This window comes from Passer domesticus, chromosome Z (assembly GCF_036417665.1).
Source record: "Passer domesticus isolate bPasDom1 chromosome Z, bPasDom1.hap1, whole genome shotgun sequence".
NCBI lineage: Eukaryota > Metazoa > Chordata > Aves > Passeriformes > Passeridae > Passer > Passer domesticus.
The window spans coordinates 11,314,447-11,331,976 of record NC_087512.1 but is presented as its reverse complement, the minus strand read 5'-3'; the positions used below and the strand labels follow the sequence as shown (position 1 = coordinate 11,331,976).

Genomic DNA, 17,530 nt, shown 5'->3' with positions numbered 1-17,530 from the left:
ATCTTAATTAAATTATATCTCTAGCAAATGCTGCAGGGCAGGGGAGGGGACAAAAAACGAACAATCATGATTTGAACCTAAGAAGAACTTCAGAAAAGATTTAGAAAAACAAAAGCTTTTACACCCAGATCTCCCATGGAAATAAACTTCACAAGACATCTTGGAATAAGAACCAGATTTCAGCCGTCTGTTGGACAGAGATAAAACAAAGGTTGAGATCCCTGTGGTCTTTCTTACTTTGTCCATGTTCAGAAACCTAGACATTATTGCGACCATCTGGACCATCAGAAATTAAATACTGTGATAAAAGTAAATTAATTTTTTTTTTCTCAGAGATCAAATTTATGTACAGCTCTTCAGCAGCCTGACTCTTGCATTTGTGTGCATCTACATGATGCAATTTTACAGCCAACTTCTCTACCTGGGCAGCAATTTCTACCTACAGCTCAGCAGCCCAGATGGGTTTCTCTCTGCACTTTTCTGTCAGTCCAGACACAACCACAGCGTGTTTGCCAACATCCACAAGTCAGTGTAGAGTTAGAGCACTGTTCGTTTCTCTCATTCAGCAATATACAAAGCCAGCAGGCTTTATATATAAAGCTCTGCAACCTGTGCTTCAGTGCCCACCACTACTGAGGCAGCTCAAATCCCTTCATAAATTCCCAGAATCTCTTTCTCAGCTGGGGTGTAGCTGGCCTCAAATCCTCTGTATCCCAGACTCCAGAAGCCAAGAGGTCATCCTCGAGTTTGTCCAGGTCCCTTCTGCCCCAGCTCAAGGAAGGACCATTATCCCTGGCTGCAATGTACAGCACATTCCTCACACCCTGCCCTGTTCCGACTGGCCCAACGGCTCCTACATGGACAATCTCCTGCTTAATTTGTTCAAGAGTTTCTTGTTGTTCAGGGCCCCATTTGAGATCATTCTTCTACATCACTTGATAGAGAGGGCTGACAATCTGACTGTGCTCTGGAATTCTTCAAACCCCACAGCACCTCAGAAAGTCTGCGCTTCCTTCTACCTACTGGGCAGGGACATGGCTGCTATTTTGTTGTCCACACCCACTGGAATAAGAAGAACTTCTATCCTCCCTTTTTACTGCTAAAACTGAATCTCCTGAGCAGGTCCCTTGACCTTACTTGGCTTTATGGTCTGCAGGGGAAGCCATGTGAGGAGCAGCTGAGAGTGATGGGACACCTCATTGGAGTTACAACACCCTCACAAGGGGAAGCAAAGGGGCAAGGCACTGATCTCTGCTCTGTGGTGACAGGACCCGAGGAAATGGCCTGAAGTTGTGTCAGGGGAGGTTTAGATTGCATATCAGGAAAAGGCTCTTCCCCAAAGTGTGGCTGGGCACTGGAACAGGCTCCCCAGGGAAGTGGCCACAGTACCAAGCCTGAGAGAATTCCAAATGTCTGGACAATGCTCTCAGGTACATGGTGTGACTCTTGGGGTGTCTGGTGCAGGGACAGGACTTGGACTTTGATGATCCATGTGGGCCCCACCCAACTCAGATTGTTCTATGCATTCTTCCAATAGCTTCTTTTAAGGTAAATATTATTACATACAAGGAAACGTTCTCTCTCAAAGGTAATTAAAACATTATGTACTTTTTGAAAAGTGATGTTCTTCATGCCACTTGCCCCCGCCTCCTTATTCAGTAAGATCCAAAAGGAAGAAAACAAAAATGAATACTATGTACATAATAAATATCAAGTATTTGCAGTTGGAATATGCTCCAAAATTTATTTTTAGTTCAGCCTCCAAGGCATGAACAGTCTCTTTCAAATGAAAATATATCTTTTCTATTAACTGCTATTGGCAGTAATTTTGTGAAAGAGTCCTTAAATTTGCAGAGGTTTCTAAAGCTTTTTTGTACTATCGTTAGAGTAATTTTATTGAACAACAACTGATTCAATTGCAGATTTAAAAAATTCACAGAGATCTATTGTTTCACTTAATAGCCAAAAGCATTTAATTCTAGTTTAGTACCTTGCAGAAACATGCAAACATGGCTGTAATGGACTGGCACACTGACAAAATAACTTCAGGACAAGGAAGTGCTACCATTTATACACTGTAAATCCTTTCCAAAATCATTCCCCCACCCCCATCCCTCCACTTCCCCTCAATAATGGCAGTAGCTTCTTAAAATAACAGCCCATTTGAACACTTGATCTTCTGGAAAGTGCAGCACATGAATGAATCCAATCCCATCATTCCTGAAAAGGATCTTTTTCAAAACTTTTTTTTTGTTAGTTTAAGTGGATTTAAATGATCAAATTCCAAGCTGGAAAGCCACATTTTTTTGTTTAAGGAAGCTGGACCAAAAGAAAAAACAACCAACCTATCTGGCGAAGTAAGACTACAATGACAGAGTCAGATTTCCAGATAGGTTCTATTACAACTATGCCTGGCAATAGTCTGTGCTATGTAAGGGAGAGCAACAATGGGACTGTGTCAACTTATGCCAAAGGTGGATTTGCTCCATGGCCTTAAAAGTGATTTATTGTTTATAGAAAGTACTTAGTCAAAGGCAGGGTGGCGGTGTGAAAAGTCAGGCAAGTCTTAAAAAAACTATAATTTCATTACTTTGACAAGGTCTTTATTAAGTACCTTTTTTTAAAGAGATACTGCTGAGGAGTTAAACCTCCTAATGAAAACTTGTAAATATTATCTCTAAGAAATATCTACCTCAGTACTAGATACCTTAAATTAATGAGGTACCTAGACCTCATTATTTTAAGCACCTCCATTTTACTGCATGTTGACAAGTCACAAAATAAAGGGGGACTAAATTTATTTAATTATTAAATATAATTATTAAAAATCATAAACTAAATATATTTATTAAAAATAAATGATAGGGACTAAAGAGGACACCAAGAGGAAATTTAGAAGGTAATGTCCAAAACTGAGCCAAAGCTGGAGCATATCATAGCAGGACTCAGTGGAATGATACATACTGTACACAACAGGACCAATAAAGAATACTTGGTTCTGGTCCCTGTTCCTTTCAGTTCAAGCATTTTATAATAGGAAGCCCTCTAATTATAAAATAAAAACTTAGAAGTACATCTCTAAGCATGAAAATTATCCTCTCCACCTTCTGTTTAAAATAATGAACTATATGACTATATCTCAAAAATCTGGACAGCATTGAAAATTTTGTTTGTAGCGTTGTTAACAAAAACACTGAGAAAGAAAAGTCTTAAAAGAAACATGTCACACCTTAAGGGTACAGACAATGATGGAGCTAACAAACCTGTATTGCAATGTGTAATTGTTTCTTCTTTTTGCTTTCAAGCACATTCCAAAGTCTTTAATCACATTATGCACTCTGTTACATAACTGAATCCACCATGTTCTTCTGGTTAGTCATCCTAACTAAGTAAACAAACACATCAATGTATACTCACAGGGATCAATAGAACACTCCTCCAAAGAGCACCCTTCCCAGATGGCACTGCAGACAACTTCCTAAAATGTAACCAATGAGCCTCATGAGGCTCAACAAGGCCAAGTGATGGTCCTGCACCTGGCTCAGGGCAAACCCAAGCACAAACACAGGCTGGGCATGAACAGACCCCGAACAGCCCTGGCAAGAAGGACTTGGGGTGCTGGTGGACAAGAGGCTGGACATGAGCTGACAATGTCAGCTCACAGCCCAGAAATCATACCCTGCTCTGCATCAAAATAGTTCTGTGGGCAGCAGGTCAAGGAAGGTGGTTCTGCCTCTCTATACTCTGCCCAGGGAGCACTGGTCTATCCCATGTCTCTCCAGACTGTAGGCAGGAGTGTTGTGCAAGACAGTGGCAAGTGTTCTGCACAAGTCCAGGCAGGTGATGTTGTTGCTCTTCCCTCATGCCCCACAACTGTGACCCAACTGCAGAGGGCCAACAAATTTGTCAGCCACTATTTGCCTTTATTGAAGCCATGGTGGCTGTCACCAATCACTGTCTTATTTTCCATGTGCAAGGGTCATGGGAGGAGGCTCTGGGGAGACCTTCTAGCACCTTCCAGTACCTAAGGATGGAACCTAAACAAAGCTGGAGAGAGACCTTTTACAAGGGCATATGGAGATAGGACAAAGTGAATGGCTTCAAAATGATAAAGGGTGGATTTAATGAGGTAGTAATAAATCCTTTACTGTGAAAGAGGCGAGGCACTGTAAGAGGTTGTTCAGAGAGGTTGTGGAAGAACCATTCCTGAAGTGTTCAAGGCTAGGTTGGATTGGGCTTTGAGCAACGTGGGCATGTGTGTGTGTCCCTACCCATCACACAGGGCTTGGAATGAGATGATCTTTAAGATCTCTTCTAACCCAAACTGTTCTGTGATTTTGTGAAATCTGAGCACAAGGGTGGCCAGGTCTCCCAAAAAGCCCTGTGCAGATTGTGATTTCCCAGCACCAGAGTTGCTGATGTTACAGGTGGGGTAGCCAACAAACCAGCGCCAGCCTCTTGCAGCACACCAACAGACCTCAGTGCTGGGCTGCAGAAGGATCTACTCCTCTAAGCAGAGGTTCTGAGGCCAGGCAAAAACAGCTGTGTCAGGCACCCAGACACACAGCAGGAATGAAGCACTGGCACCATACTGCAAATGTAGGAGATGTTGCAGAAATGATGGCTGAACTCTGTTTTGTACACACCAAAAAATACTCTGGAGTGATAAAAAACACAAATAAGACACAGCCCAATATTAATAAGATATGCTGGAGAACATTTCTGGGCCACCTTTGCTAGCTGTGTCTCTCCAGGTTAGTGTCATTGCTTCCACACCTGTCAGTCTCTATCTTTCAAAATGTAGAGAGAAATAACCTGAGCAGGTCTGCTAAATTTCCCAAAGCACTGGAAACAGAATGAGACTTGACATGCTGTATTTCTGCATCACAGCAACGCTGCTTTTCCTTCTTCTCTCTCAAGCTGCCTTTTAAACCACAACACAGAAAAAAATGTAAAAGTAAATGACAGTCAAATGAGAATACAGAACAAAAAGCAGCAGAGATCTTTACAGCACTAACTCACATTTGTTCCAAGCAATTGAAAGAAGTATTTGCAACTGCATTATTAGTAACACCATCATTCATAAAAAATATATGCTTACTGACTTAGTAGCTTCAATGAAAGAATGAAAACGGGATTTTTTTTTCATTGTAACCATGTAAAGCTCAAAAACTGTTGCACCAATACCTAGCTACATTCTTAGAGTTAAGAGATACTGACAAATTCAGTCTTGGGTGGTTCCCTAGAAAAATCCATAGTATCAATTTATACATTAAACTTGCAAAGTAGGTGTTACACTGGATACACTGTATATAGAGTGCAGTTTAAGAAGATCTTAAGAATTGAGGTCTGAAGTTACACTGACTGTAAAAACATTAAATGCTAAATACAGCTGTAATTCTGAAGATTCAATGGCCAAACGAAAAACATACGTGTGCAACTTTTAAAAATTAAAAACCTATTAAAGTACGGAGGAGAAAGCCCACTTGACGTAATTGATGACTTGGACTTCTGCAGTAAGAAATTGCAGGTTATTATGACTCAATCCATCACACAGCTCCCTCAGATGCAGAGCAGAAATAGAGCAGATGTAGGAAATTGAACCAAACTAAGAACGAAGCTGAGTATGACTCAATAAATGTAATCCAGAGGTAATTTGTCAGAACTTAGAGTTTGGTATAAACTACTTTGTGCTGCCCTTCCAAGTCCTCCTTTGCCCACATCTAATCAGAATTTGATCAAGGTTTTGGTTCTGTCACAGGACACCTATTTCTCACTTATCCACCGAATCATCTTTCTGTGCCATACAGAGAAGAGTACAAGGAAAGCAATCTTTTGGCTGTAGTTTTCTTTGTGAAATCTTTTATTTTCCACAATTCAGAATGTTTGCAGGAGAACAAGAGGAGGAACAGAAGATAGATATGAAATACATATATATCAAAAGGAATCTCGTTTGCACAAAACTTTCATTAGCACTCTTCAATCAAAACAAGGTACACTTGGAAAATCCTTAGTGTCTGCAGGTTTTTAAAACTCTGTCACCATAGTTTCAGTTCAGTCAAACCCATTAAAATATATCATAATTTCTGTCCTATTAAAGTAATGTCCATGGGAAAAATATCCCCAAAGATTAATACCTTTTGGAGTGTGCAATGTGCAGCGTGCCATGAAATTTGAAAACACCCTGTCCTTAAAGGATCCCACTCTACCCAGCAGTTTGTTAACCTTCAAGTTACCTGAATGGGTTTATGATTTTGAAATGGCATTTTAAAGGTAGAATTACAAATCAAGACTTGCAGAATGTGTTGTGTTTCAGAAGAAAAAGATACCTTCATTTTCAGGATAGTATCTGTTTTTTAAATCACACAAGTGGCAAACTTCTAGGGCTGGGGTTTTCCCCGAGTTAAACCACAGGTTTTGGTTGGACTTACGCAGTTTTGCCCTCACTGTCTTGTTTGGTGGCACTGGCTCCCTTTTTACCCAGCAGTGAAGCCACTTTCTCAGGGTCTCCATTCTCCACCGCCTGCAGCAGCCGATCATCATTCTTATTCCACTCGTTGGTCTGAGTAAAAGGAAAAGAAAGGAGAAATATTATCAGTACCACTTTGTGTACAGCCCAACCCAAAGAAATGGCACAGACAAAGCTGCGTAAAAGTAATCTGCAAGCTGCGCAGCAGAGGCTCCCAAGGATTCGACGGCTTAAGCCAGGTTCTAAGCGATGATTGAAGATGAACTGCAACTTGGAAACCCCATAGATGAGTAGTGCAGGAAAAAAAATACCATATTTTCTTACTGTATTTTCTGTATTTTCAAACATTCTGCTTTATTTTTCCAGTCCTGGTTTCCATTTCAGAGCTGTACCGGCCCCATTGGACCTTCACTACATACATCACATGGATAAGCAATGAGGTGCCTCATCTTATCCAGACCCCACCCTAACAACCCAAACCAGCCAAAACTTTCCATATTAAAGGCTTTTCCCAGCTCACATTTTGTAGAGGTTAATGGCTTAAGAGATGGCCCTTTGCAGACTGCAGCTAGCTTTATTGAATTTTTATCCTGTGTTGGTCTTTAAAACAAACAAACAAACAAACAAACCTATCACACAGTGCTACTGAAAGAAAACCACCCTACTTTCAAATTTTTCCAGACCTAATCCACTAAATCTTTTTGATCAGCAGCTGAATCAAGAACAGGACATGACTTCCCAACTTGATGACTCTCCCTCCTCCTCTGAACGATCAGGACAATGGCCTATTTCCTATAAAAGACTTCCAAGCAGAATCTAGCAAGATCCTAAGAAAACAGAGGACAGCTAGCCTTCTGTATTCCATGTGATCACAGCATAATTAGCTCTGGAAAAGGAGTTGAAAGTTGCACACAACTGGACTAACAACAGTGTTCAGTCTCCAGGAAAAACAATTTGGTGCAGTTAAAAGCTGTATTTGAAGCAGTGTTTAGCAGCCAGCTACACTCAGGAGAGTCAACATCAGTCAGCTCATCTCCAGCACGACAGTCTGTTCATGAGCACTTGATTTGTACACAACTTCTGGAATTACTGAATCCATGCTAATATCTTGAGAAACACTTAATTTAAAAAAAAAAAAAAAAAAACAACACAAAAAACAACAAACCAAAAAAACCAACCAAACAAACAAACAAAAAAAAAACCCCAACCCAAACCAAACCAAACCAAAAAAACCCAAAAAACAACAACGAAGAAAAAAAAATCCCACCCTGCCCCTCAACACCTTGCCCTGATCCTCTATACAGACTTTTTTCTTTGACATGCCTCTGTCTGGGCTTGAGAGGAAAAGTGTATGATGTGCACCCTTATATGAACTAACCCCACAGGCTGTTCACACCCTGAAAAACAGGAGGAACAGGAGGAAAGTGTTCCAGGTTAAAAGTAATTTAAAAAACAAATTAAAAGAACCATTAGGGAGAGCACAGTATGGGCAGGAGAGCAGACAAGTTGGAAGAACATCACCTGGAACCAACAGTATGAATGGTAGTTCTGTCCAAGAAGTGGCATGCAGACAGAGGAACTGCACTCTGTTATGACAGTGAATGACTGGTGGGTCAGTGCACATCCAGCAGGTTATAGTCTTTATTCTTATGGCACTGCAATAAATTTCTATAGACTCTGGACCACTAATCACATCAGCAAAAAAAATTGTTTCTCTAAGCAATATTTAGCCTCCATGATAAAGAGTGGCCAGCCAAGCAGCAGGCTCCACCCAAAATGAGACTTATTGCCTATTCTGCATTTGGGGAATTTCATGCTTTAAAGGCAGCCTGTTATTAAAAGCAGATGTTTAAAAAAATGTATCTTACTTGTAAATAAAAAACTTTAAAGTTAACACTCTTTATTTGACAGCATGTCTTTTGTTTTGGAGTTTGATCTGTTTCTGAGCTTTTTTGTTATTCAGTCACCTAAGATATTTAAATACAGGCTATTTGATGAATCAGCCTTGATCTACACACATGTCCAATGCAATACTACCTGAAATCACCAATTTACTTTTGAAACATGAAATTGAATAGACTGCAGGAAAATGTTAAGATTAAGGCCTGCTGAAAATCCTTGGCAGAACAGCTTTCAGAAAAAAATCAGCTTTAGAGTACAAAATGGCCACATCTTCAAGAAGCAGTTTCATTAATATTCCTTCAATAGTCAGCTATTAAATTATTATTGACATATAATCCAATATTCAATGTTTTGATACAAGCAAGTAAGCACACAAATACTGACTCCTGTATTTATGAAATATCTGAGATAAAGTGTCAGTTTCCCCTTTGAGAAGCTTCTGTGGTAACTGTATTCATCTATAATTATACTATCATTAAAATCCCAGACCAAGTAGGAATGAACACAGCTGGGTCCCAAATTACCCCTCAGTATTTATGCAGTGTGGAAGCTGCACTGAGGAGATACTCAAATATTGAATGGAGAACCCTGGAGTATTCTGAAAGTGATTCTGATGGTGCAGAGCAATGTTCATGCTAACAGTAAACCATTTTATTACATATGGAATCACTCTTTTACAAGAACAGTTTCTTTAACTCATCTTTACTGTAGTATTCAACCATATCCTTTCTGGTATCCTAAAATGAACACTCACACACAAACACAATTAAGGAAAGACTTAATGAGTCCTCAGCTAAAAACTGTTGCCTGCTAATCTGTACAGCTAAAAAGATTCCCTCATACTTGAACTTGGACAAGCCATTAAGTGACCCTGAAAACACAATCAGTAGTATCAGATGTATCTCAGTGTCAAGGCTATGAATGTACATTTCTTTATTTTTCACACAGAACAGGAGAATTAATTAATTTTCCTGCTAAGAGGAACGTGGTAGAGGCTGGTGGCTAGGCTAGATCTGTATTTGGCAGTCATTTTAGATCCCTGTTTTCAGTTCTATATCTAATTAGTGTTTCTTCTTTCAAGCATTGTGACTCAAGAGATGTTAAAGGAATGAGTAATTTTAGAGATTGCCACATACCTAAATCCACAAATATAAATTTGTTCTTGCAATTGCATGTTTAACATCCATTACACTACTGTACCTGAAACTTTGTTTTGCTCCTGGAAAACAAAAGAATACATGCAGTTTCTCTTTATCATCGCACAGCAGAGTTATGCTTATTTATAAACTAAAATATCTGTGTCCTACCCAAGATGTTTAAAAGCCACCACACTCTATTGCTCACATAAAGTTGTTGATTTTTCATTAAAGCAATAAAGATTCCATTCTAAGGCATCAGTAAAATGTCATCATTGTAATTGTAGATGAAATGTTAATTTTATGCAAGCTACAAAATACAATTTACAGACCTTGTTTTATTTTTGAAATTAAATTATACACAAATCTGTTCACACAGAAGAAACAAGTATGCAGGCATCAACTGTTGCTCAAATATTCCTCTGATAGGATCAAACTGGTTTTTTTCTTCCGCATTGTGCTCAAAAACCAGCTATGCATTCCAAAAGTTAAAGGTACAGCTAATAAAATAAATGGCACGTAATAGATGCTCAAAAACCCGTTTCAATATGGGATCATAGCCCTACTGTCCATTTCTTCAAGGGAAAAAAAATCTCAAAGGACAGAGAATACATATGACACCCAGAAAGACACTGTACCCAGGATTTGGCAAGAAAGTAGGAGGTATTTAAGTCAGTAGGAGTCTTAAAAGTGCCTCATGCAATCAAATATTGCACAGGCACTGCTGTCCATAGCAGATCAGAAAACCCAGATTTCTGAACAGAGGCAGTAACTGCTGCATTACATTACATATCTGGAATCTCTTGTAATATTAGCCTGGTTTTGACCCCACAAGTCACACATCATCAAGTATACACCAAAGACTTGGGAGGTAACTTCTGCTGGGATGATGCAAACCATGGGTACTCCCTGTTACTGTTCACTGTAGAAACCACCTTGAACTGACCCCCATCATGCAGCACCAGCATTTGTCTATCCTGGAAAACACACACACGGGGAGGTGCTCTCCTCTGCCAGGAGTACAGGATGGACAGCAGAACTGGAGACCTTAACTTCATAAACCCACTGTGTTTCCTCCACTGCAGACCCCAAACCTTCCCATTCCACTTTTCCAAGCTGCCCAGACATTCCTGCTGCCCCTTCAGCTGTGTGCCACATACTGCTCCCTCTATCTAAAGATTCCTCACTTGCCTTGCTTTCAGATCTCATGCAAATAGCACAGCACCAGCCACCACACTGCCCATGGGGAGATTCAGTTCTGTTACACCACTCACTCAGGTAACATAAAAGAGTGTTTTCTTTAATATCAGAGAGGTCTCTCAATACAACATCCTGAGCCAACCCACGCAGACCACTTCAAACTCAAGGTTAGCACAAAAGAGCAGCACAGTCTTCAGGAATATACTGACTATAGCACAAGAGCAACAAAACCAACTGCTAAGCAGGTACTTTTCATCACCAATAAAGCTGGGGGTTCTTTTGTTTTGTTTGGAGATTGTTTTTGCTAAGACTGCTGCAAATACACAAGTTAGTCAACTGAGTATGTAGCATTCTAGTAAAAAAACCCCAAATCTGAGCAGTTCAGCATGAAGATAAAAACACGTGTAATGGATTTGGCAGAATCTTATCCCAGAAAAGATTGCACATGAGAGCTCTGTTCACCTCCACCCCCACCCTACACACACTGCCCCCACTCCTGTAGGCTGCATGCCAAACAGTTATCAACAGCCTTGCTTCAAACAATTAACATTTTGCAATAACAATGGCTTGTGAACACATGCAAAATTGATGAAACACATATTTCAGCTTCATAGACCACAGCCAGTGCTCCACTCAGTATTTCTTCAGGTTTGGGGGAGGGGGAAGTTAGTCTGTTGCTTGTTTGGGTTTTTTTAAACGTGTATAGTGTTCAGTATAGGTAGTAATAATTAGTATTACATAAGCAGAGACAAAGTAATCTAATTAAAGCTCAAGAGGTGCAAGTTTTTGGATAAAATAGGTGGTTTTCCCATTAATGTGCAGGGGATCAGATAACATGCCTTCCTAATAAATCCTAAGACACAACACTGACAGCTGAAAGGATGGCATGCTAAAATTCAAACATCTGGTGGCATTGAACATCCCTCTCAAGCATGCCTTTTATTCTTGATTTGCAGTTTTCAGATGGAAAGGTGTGCTGTAGGGCCTCACTCAGAAGCACCTCCCTGGTAACAGTTCAGTGTTTTTCATACAGAAACACTCATGAACCCAAGAAAGGAGCTGGCAGCACAGAGGTAGCACGCTTAGGATGGAAAGCCACTCCTGCACAGGACACTGTGTGGTCGGTGTTAATGAAGTGAGGCTGAGAACTTGATTGACTTGATCTACACCACCAGTTTATGACCAGTGGTTAAAAAAGGCAATGCTCAAGCCAATGCAGAGTGCTCACACCACCTCCAGTGATCACCATCAGGACGAGCTCTCAAAGCCATCACAAGCTTCAGCAGCAGTTACCAACAGCAACTGCACTGGCAGCTGTCGAGTCTCCTGTAAGCTCCCTCTGTGCACAATTTCCAATTTTATCATTGCAAGATACTAATAAAGTACTTATCATAGCCGTGGGACTGAAACCATCCAGTAAAAATCCACCATATTTGGGATCACACATAGCATGTTGACAAGTTGACAGATTTTGAGTCCAAAGAGAAACCTCCATATCAAAGCCTATTTTCTTGCAGAGTTAAAGCTTGCACTGGCTGTTTCATACATTGTTTTCTCTGTCACAAAGTGAGCAATTTCCTTTCCAGAAGAGAAGTTGGGGAATCAAAACATGTTAAAAAAAGGTAGCTATTCATTTTTTCATCACCACCATATCAGGATATTAAGCCTCAATTGTCTAAGATTACCAGCAATATCATGCAAGAAATAACGTATAACAAGAGGTGATAGTTCTACTTAGCACTTGTACGTTTTCCATGAGCAAATACCTGAGCAAACATTAACTGGCAACAACTTAGTTTCTTTATCTTTGGCATGCAGCCTACAGGAGATGATTTAAGTGACCTTGCATTGTTGCAAACCTACTGGAGACAGAGTTATGTTATCTGCACTGAAATCAGAACTGCAGGGAAGCTGAGTAGCAAATTGAAATTCCTGATAATTTCAAACTCAGCAACTCAGTGTCTGAAAAGGAAAGGAATACTTAGAGACTGGCGTCACAAACAGACGCATGACAAAGACACTGAACACCACGGCATCACAAGGTCATCCACAAAAGTCCACATGTGCTGGACTTCCCAAGAGAGTTTTAAAAACAAGAACAATCTTATTGTCCTGAGTGCATTCACTAAACAAAACATGCCTTGAAGTTAAAACAACAGATGACAGTTTTTCTCGAAAGAATGGCTTATCTGTAAACAGTAGAACCTAGGAGCCAGTGGTATGTAGGTAGGGAGCTTACACCTTTCCTGGCCTTCCCATCTGTAATTTAGAGATTGATTTGCCAGCAGCAAGCTTGGGTGGTGGGAGTGGAAATCTCACTTGCAGAAGGGCAGGATGTTGTTGACCTTATCAGCAACAGCTTATTCCAGTCTGCAGCAGCTTCTCCCAGGAGATTCAGAGCTCAGCAGATGCCGGCAGCTGCTGCCTCCCAGGCTCCTTTCAGTTGCTGCTGCTCCCAAAGCCCGCCCTGGGCGAAGACACAGCACAGTGGCATTGCAAGCTGACCTCTGCCACACCACACCGACCAGGCAGCGTCCTGAAAGGCCATGCCAAAAGATGCTGTGCTCATTAACTTCACCACAAGTAAGGTCTAGACCTCTAATTAAGTTGTCAGAAAAGCAAAGCGTGACAATGGCTTTCAAAGTATTCATAGTGATACTATCTAAATGTCACTAATTGCTACAACCGAGTCTTCTCCAGCTTCACTTGACCATCCATGTTGCCTGTTGCCACCAGTCACATGATGGCTAATGATGGCTAATAACACTAATTATATTTACATAAGAAGATGAAACACTTGCAGCTCACAAGATTACACATGCCATTCTTTAAAGGAGGAAATGGCAGCAATGAAGTAACCTGTGCACATTTTACAACCAGAATCGTCAGTCCACTGCCCTCCTCTTGCTTCTTGCTATGGTGCCTAGCTGGGGTAACTGGCCATGCCAATTGCATGAGGTCTGTTTGATACTGGAGGCTGTATTTGTGTCAGACCATGAATTCCATTTGAATCAGAGATAAAAACAGACAGGGAAGGCAGGAAGCAGTTGGAGTGAATGGACAAGGAACGCTAACAAAAGACTAACAGCAGATTGTCAGTAAACCTTGATAATTACCCATTCACTGGGTAGCTTCTGTAGATAAAGAAGTGATTATTTTCCAAGCAAACCATTTTTTCATGCTGAACCCCAGAATAATGTAACTAAACAGCAAGTCACTCAGCAGGGCACTTCTATCAGCCAGTGAGGCTGCCCGGAAACTTTCCTGGCAGAAGGGGACCACAAGCTGTGAAAAGAAAGGGTCTTTCACCAAGAGAGAAGAGGGAAGATGACCTGACTAAAATGGTCATCTGAGACTGCAAGTCTGGAGACTGAGGGTGTGGGGGGAGGGAAGTTGTGGAGAAAAGTTAGTGTGGTCGTTGCTTAAATGACGACTGGAACTTGCAGCAGGTTGTGAGCTGTGCTCAAAGAACACTCAATGGAAGTCAAAATAAGTTTGAAGTGAAAGTGGAAATAAGTTTGCTATTTTGCTGAGATATTTGTATTTCTTGCACGCAAGTTTCTTTGGTTTTTTTGTCTGTTTTGGTGGTGGCTTGGTTGGGTTTTGTGAGTGGATTTTTTTGTTTGCTTTGTTGTTTGGGTTATTTAAAAAAACTCTGTGGTTAGTTTCACAGTTTCAGTCAGGCTTTGAATGCAGAATAGCCATAAGGTCAGGAAGAGAACATGCACAGTTAAAGCAGCGAAAAGCAAACACTTTTTAACTCAACTGTAAGACTTCATTTCTGTAACAGCAAGAGAGTGAAGAGCCTGAGAGCAAAAGGGGCCAAGAGAGCGTGACACAGCTCACCCAGACCAAAGAATACAGCTGGCCCACACTAGCGAGTTTTGAGGAACACAGCTCACACATGCTGCTTGTTTCACTTCATACTAAAGGCCACAATGGTTTTTTTCATCTAGATACTACTTTTCAGCTTTTTTTTAAAGAGATAAATCAATCTTTGCATTTGAGGAACGGTGGCATTTCCTGCTAATGTTACATTTAGGTACATCAGGTATTCTCTTTTCTTTTAAACAATTACTGATGTGTTCACATAAGCCATTTCATTCCATTGAGTATGAAGGAAAAGTAATGAGCAAAAAAGCTCACATCATGCAAAGCACGAGAACAAAACAAGAAAAAGTACATCTAAATCATTAGTAACATACAGCCAGAGCACTGGCAGTAAGTCCAGCTACCGTCCATTGTTTATCATCTCACACATCATCAGTACAGCAACTGAAGATTTATCTTTATTTTCAGATAGCAAAGGACGTAGCAGTAAGCACACCACATGCAAACAATCACTCTCAGTAAGACAAGAAAGTAAAGCCAAGAATTAATTGTGTATATTTGTATAAATGAAACAATGTTTATCTTAGCACAGGAAAAAACACAGGGGACTTTCTAAAAATAAAGACGTTAAATCTATTTTGTTTGAAGTGACCATCTCACATTGTTCTGTCTTTTCTCAAAGTTCTAAAGATCTGCGCTACAGAGAACTCAGATGACTGTTCTCATCTTGAAATTACTCAATAATTGTACTAAAACTAAAATATATCTAACAAACTGCTGATTACTGCTGGACACATGGGAGCTCTTCCTTTCAAAAAAATCCATGGGGTATCAAAATACAGACTTAAAAATGACCACACTTCTCAAATGGCTATCCAAGGATCCTCAAGTTTTCCTTACCCTTAAATAAAAACATATATAAACAAGAAACTGATAATCAGCATGAGACATATGAAAAAGACCACTTCTAAAGAAGTTTTAAGACTGAAAAACTACTTAATCAACACACTTTAGTTAATTACAAAGGTCAAATAGCAATTCACATAAAACTTTTCATGTTTTTGGATTTCTGCTGCACAACTGCCTCACAGTCACACAGGAAAAAGGGGGCGATCAAGAGGTTCAAAGTAAAATTGCCTGGATAATCTAACATGACCTTTTATCTAGTAAGTATATTTCAGTGGTAAGTAGGCTGTAAAATACAGAGGGAATGTTAACTCTGCAAGCAAAGTTTGTTTATTCAGCTATTGTGTTGATGATCTTGAGGATCCTCGATACTGTATTGGACACAGTGGTCTGTGAGGACCAGAGTGCAACGAACAAGGCACACATCTGAACTCCTTGGTTCTAGGTAGGGACAGGAGCAGTCCCTTAGATTTCAACATTTAAAGCCATAGACAAATGACTTCCTTAGTGGAAGGCTTGTAAATTCCACATATTAAGCCCTTAGTGAGCATCCAGAGGAGGTGAAGGGTCTAGAGGGGAAGCTGTGTGAGGAGTGGCTGAGGTCTCTTGGTCTGTTCAGCCTGGAGGAGGCTGAGGGGAGACCTCACTGCAGTTACAGCTCCCTCATGAGGGGAAGAGGAGGGGCAGGCACTGATCTCTGCTCCTTGGTGACCAGTGACAGCATCCAAGGGAGTGGCCTGAAGTTCTGTTAGAATGTCAGGAAAAGTTTCCTCACCCAGAAGGTGTTTGGGTACTGGAACAGGCTCCCCACGGCAGTGGCCATAGTACCAGCCTGAGAGAGTTCAAAAAGCATTTGGACAATGCTCTTAGGCACATGGTGTGACTCTTGGGGTGTCCTGGGCAGGGCTGGGACCTGGACTCAACGATCCTGATGGGTCCATTCCAAATCAGCACACTCCATGATTCTACAACTTCTTTTGGGATCTGAGCTGACTATGTCTACCTAGATTTTTAGCAGCTTGCTCCAGTTTCTGCTGATTAGTAAACTTAGAGAATGCAGGCACTTGATGGATCTTTTTGATTTCTGATGGCCAAATGGACATCCATCATGTACCTGCACTTTAGACCGATGGCTCCATCTTTCCTCCTGTCTGTTGCTAAACCTCTCAAAACATTGCTTATCTTGCCACTTCTGCACAGTAGGCTGATTTTCATGGTGCTTTAGAGCTGCTACCTGTTTTTCCTCCCCATTATTCCACATGGGGGAATATAGACACAAAAGCTACAGATAAGAAAAAAAACGAAACACCAAACAGAACACTGTCCAGAGCTATATAAGATGTACTGCACTAAGCTGTGTTCATAAGGTACAAGCCACCATGGCACTTTGTGTTTGTATTACAAATGCCTACATGAAATTTCAGGTCACAATGGAAGTAGCTACCTTTTTCCCCCTTTATTAGCAAGACAAAGTTCATTGCTTGACTAACCTTCACCATCTTAATGTCCTCCACAAGTGCCAGAAGAGATCTTAGATATTTTTAAAAACACATCACAATATTTTTATACCTACTGGAATGCCATTGTAGGAAGCAATGCAATTTACAAATTCATAACAAAATATGTATTAACATTTCAAAACTATTCAGAGTAGAAGAACAGTCTATTTATAGTTGAATTCGTCATTCTTGTAAAGGACATAACCACAGTTATGGGATTATAGACTTCTATTCTGAAACCCACGACAAAGCCAAACAAAACACAGTGCAAGCATAGAGACAAATCCCTATTCCAAGAAATTATTTTGTTTGGAGTCTTCAAGGACTCAACTCATCTCCAAAAGTACTTCATGACTACATAAGAAGGCAAAAAAGTTTCACTATCTGTCTGATCTTCCTGAGGCCATGTTAGTGCTGTGAATCGACCTCTAGACCTAATATTTGTCAGTTTCCAAAATCAAATACTAAAGAAGCAAGCTAAGCTTAGCTGCTTTTACTTCCATTACTGCAATGAGGGATAAATCCAAGAGTCATGGGGAAAAGAAAGCAATTGTTTTCCATGAAAATAAAATCCACTTCAGCTGCCA

The 17,530-nt window shown here is 40.5% G+C and overlaps 1 protein-coding gene across 4 annotated transcripts in view; it reads right to left on the bottom strand.

Moving 5' to 3' along the window:
• The window catches only part of RAI14 (retinoic acid induced 14), an 85,750-nt gene that overhangs the window by 30,846 nt on the left and 37,374 nt on the right, over positions 1 to 17,530 (bottom strand). For all 4 annotated transcript variants that reach the window (XM_064403140.1, XM_064403142.1, XM_064403143.1 and 1 more), the window contains exon 3: positions 6,432 to 6,562. In XM_064403140.1, the coding sequence (XP_064259210.1) occupies positions 6,432 to 6,562 (131 nt within the window). The remainder of the gene's footprint in view (positions 1 to 6,431; positions 6,563 to 17,530) is intronic.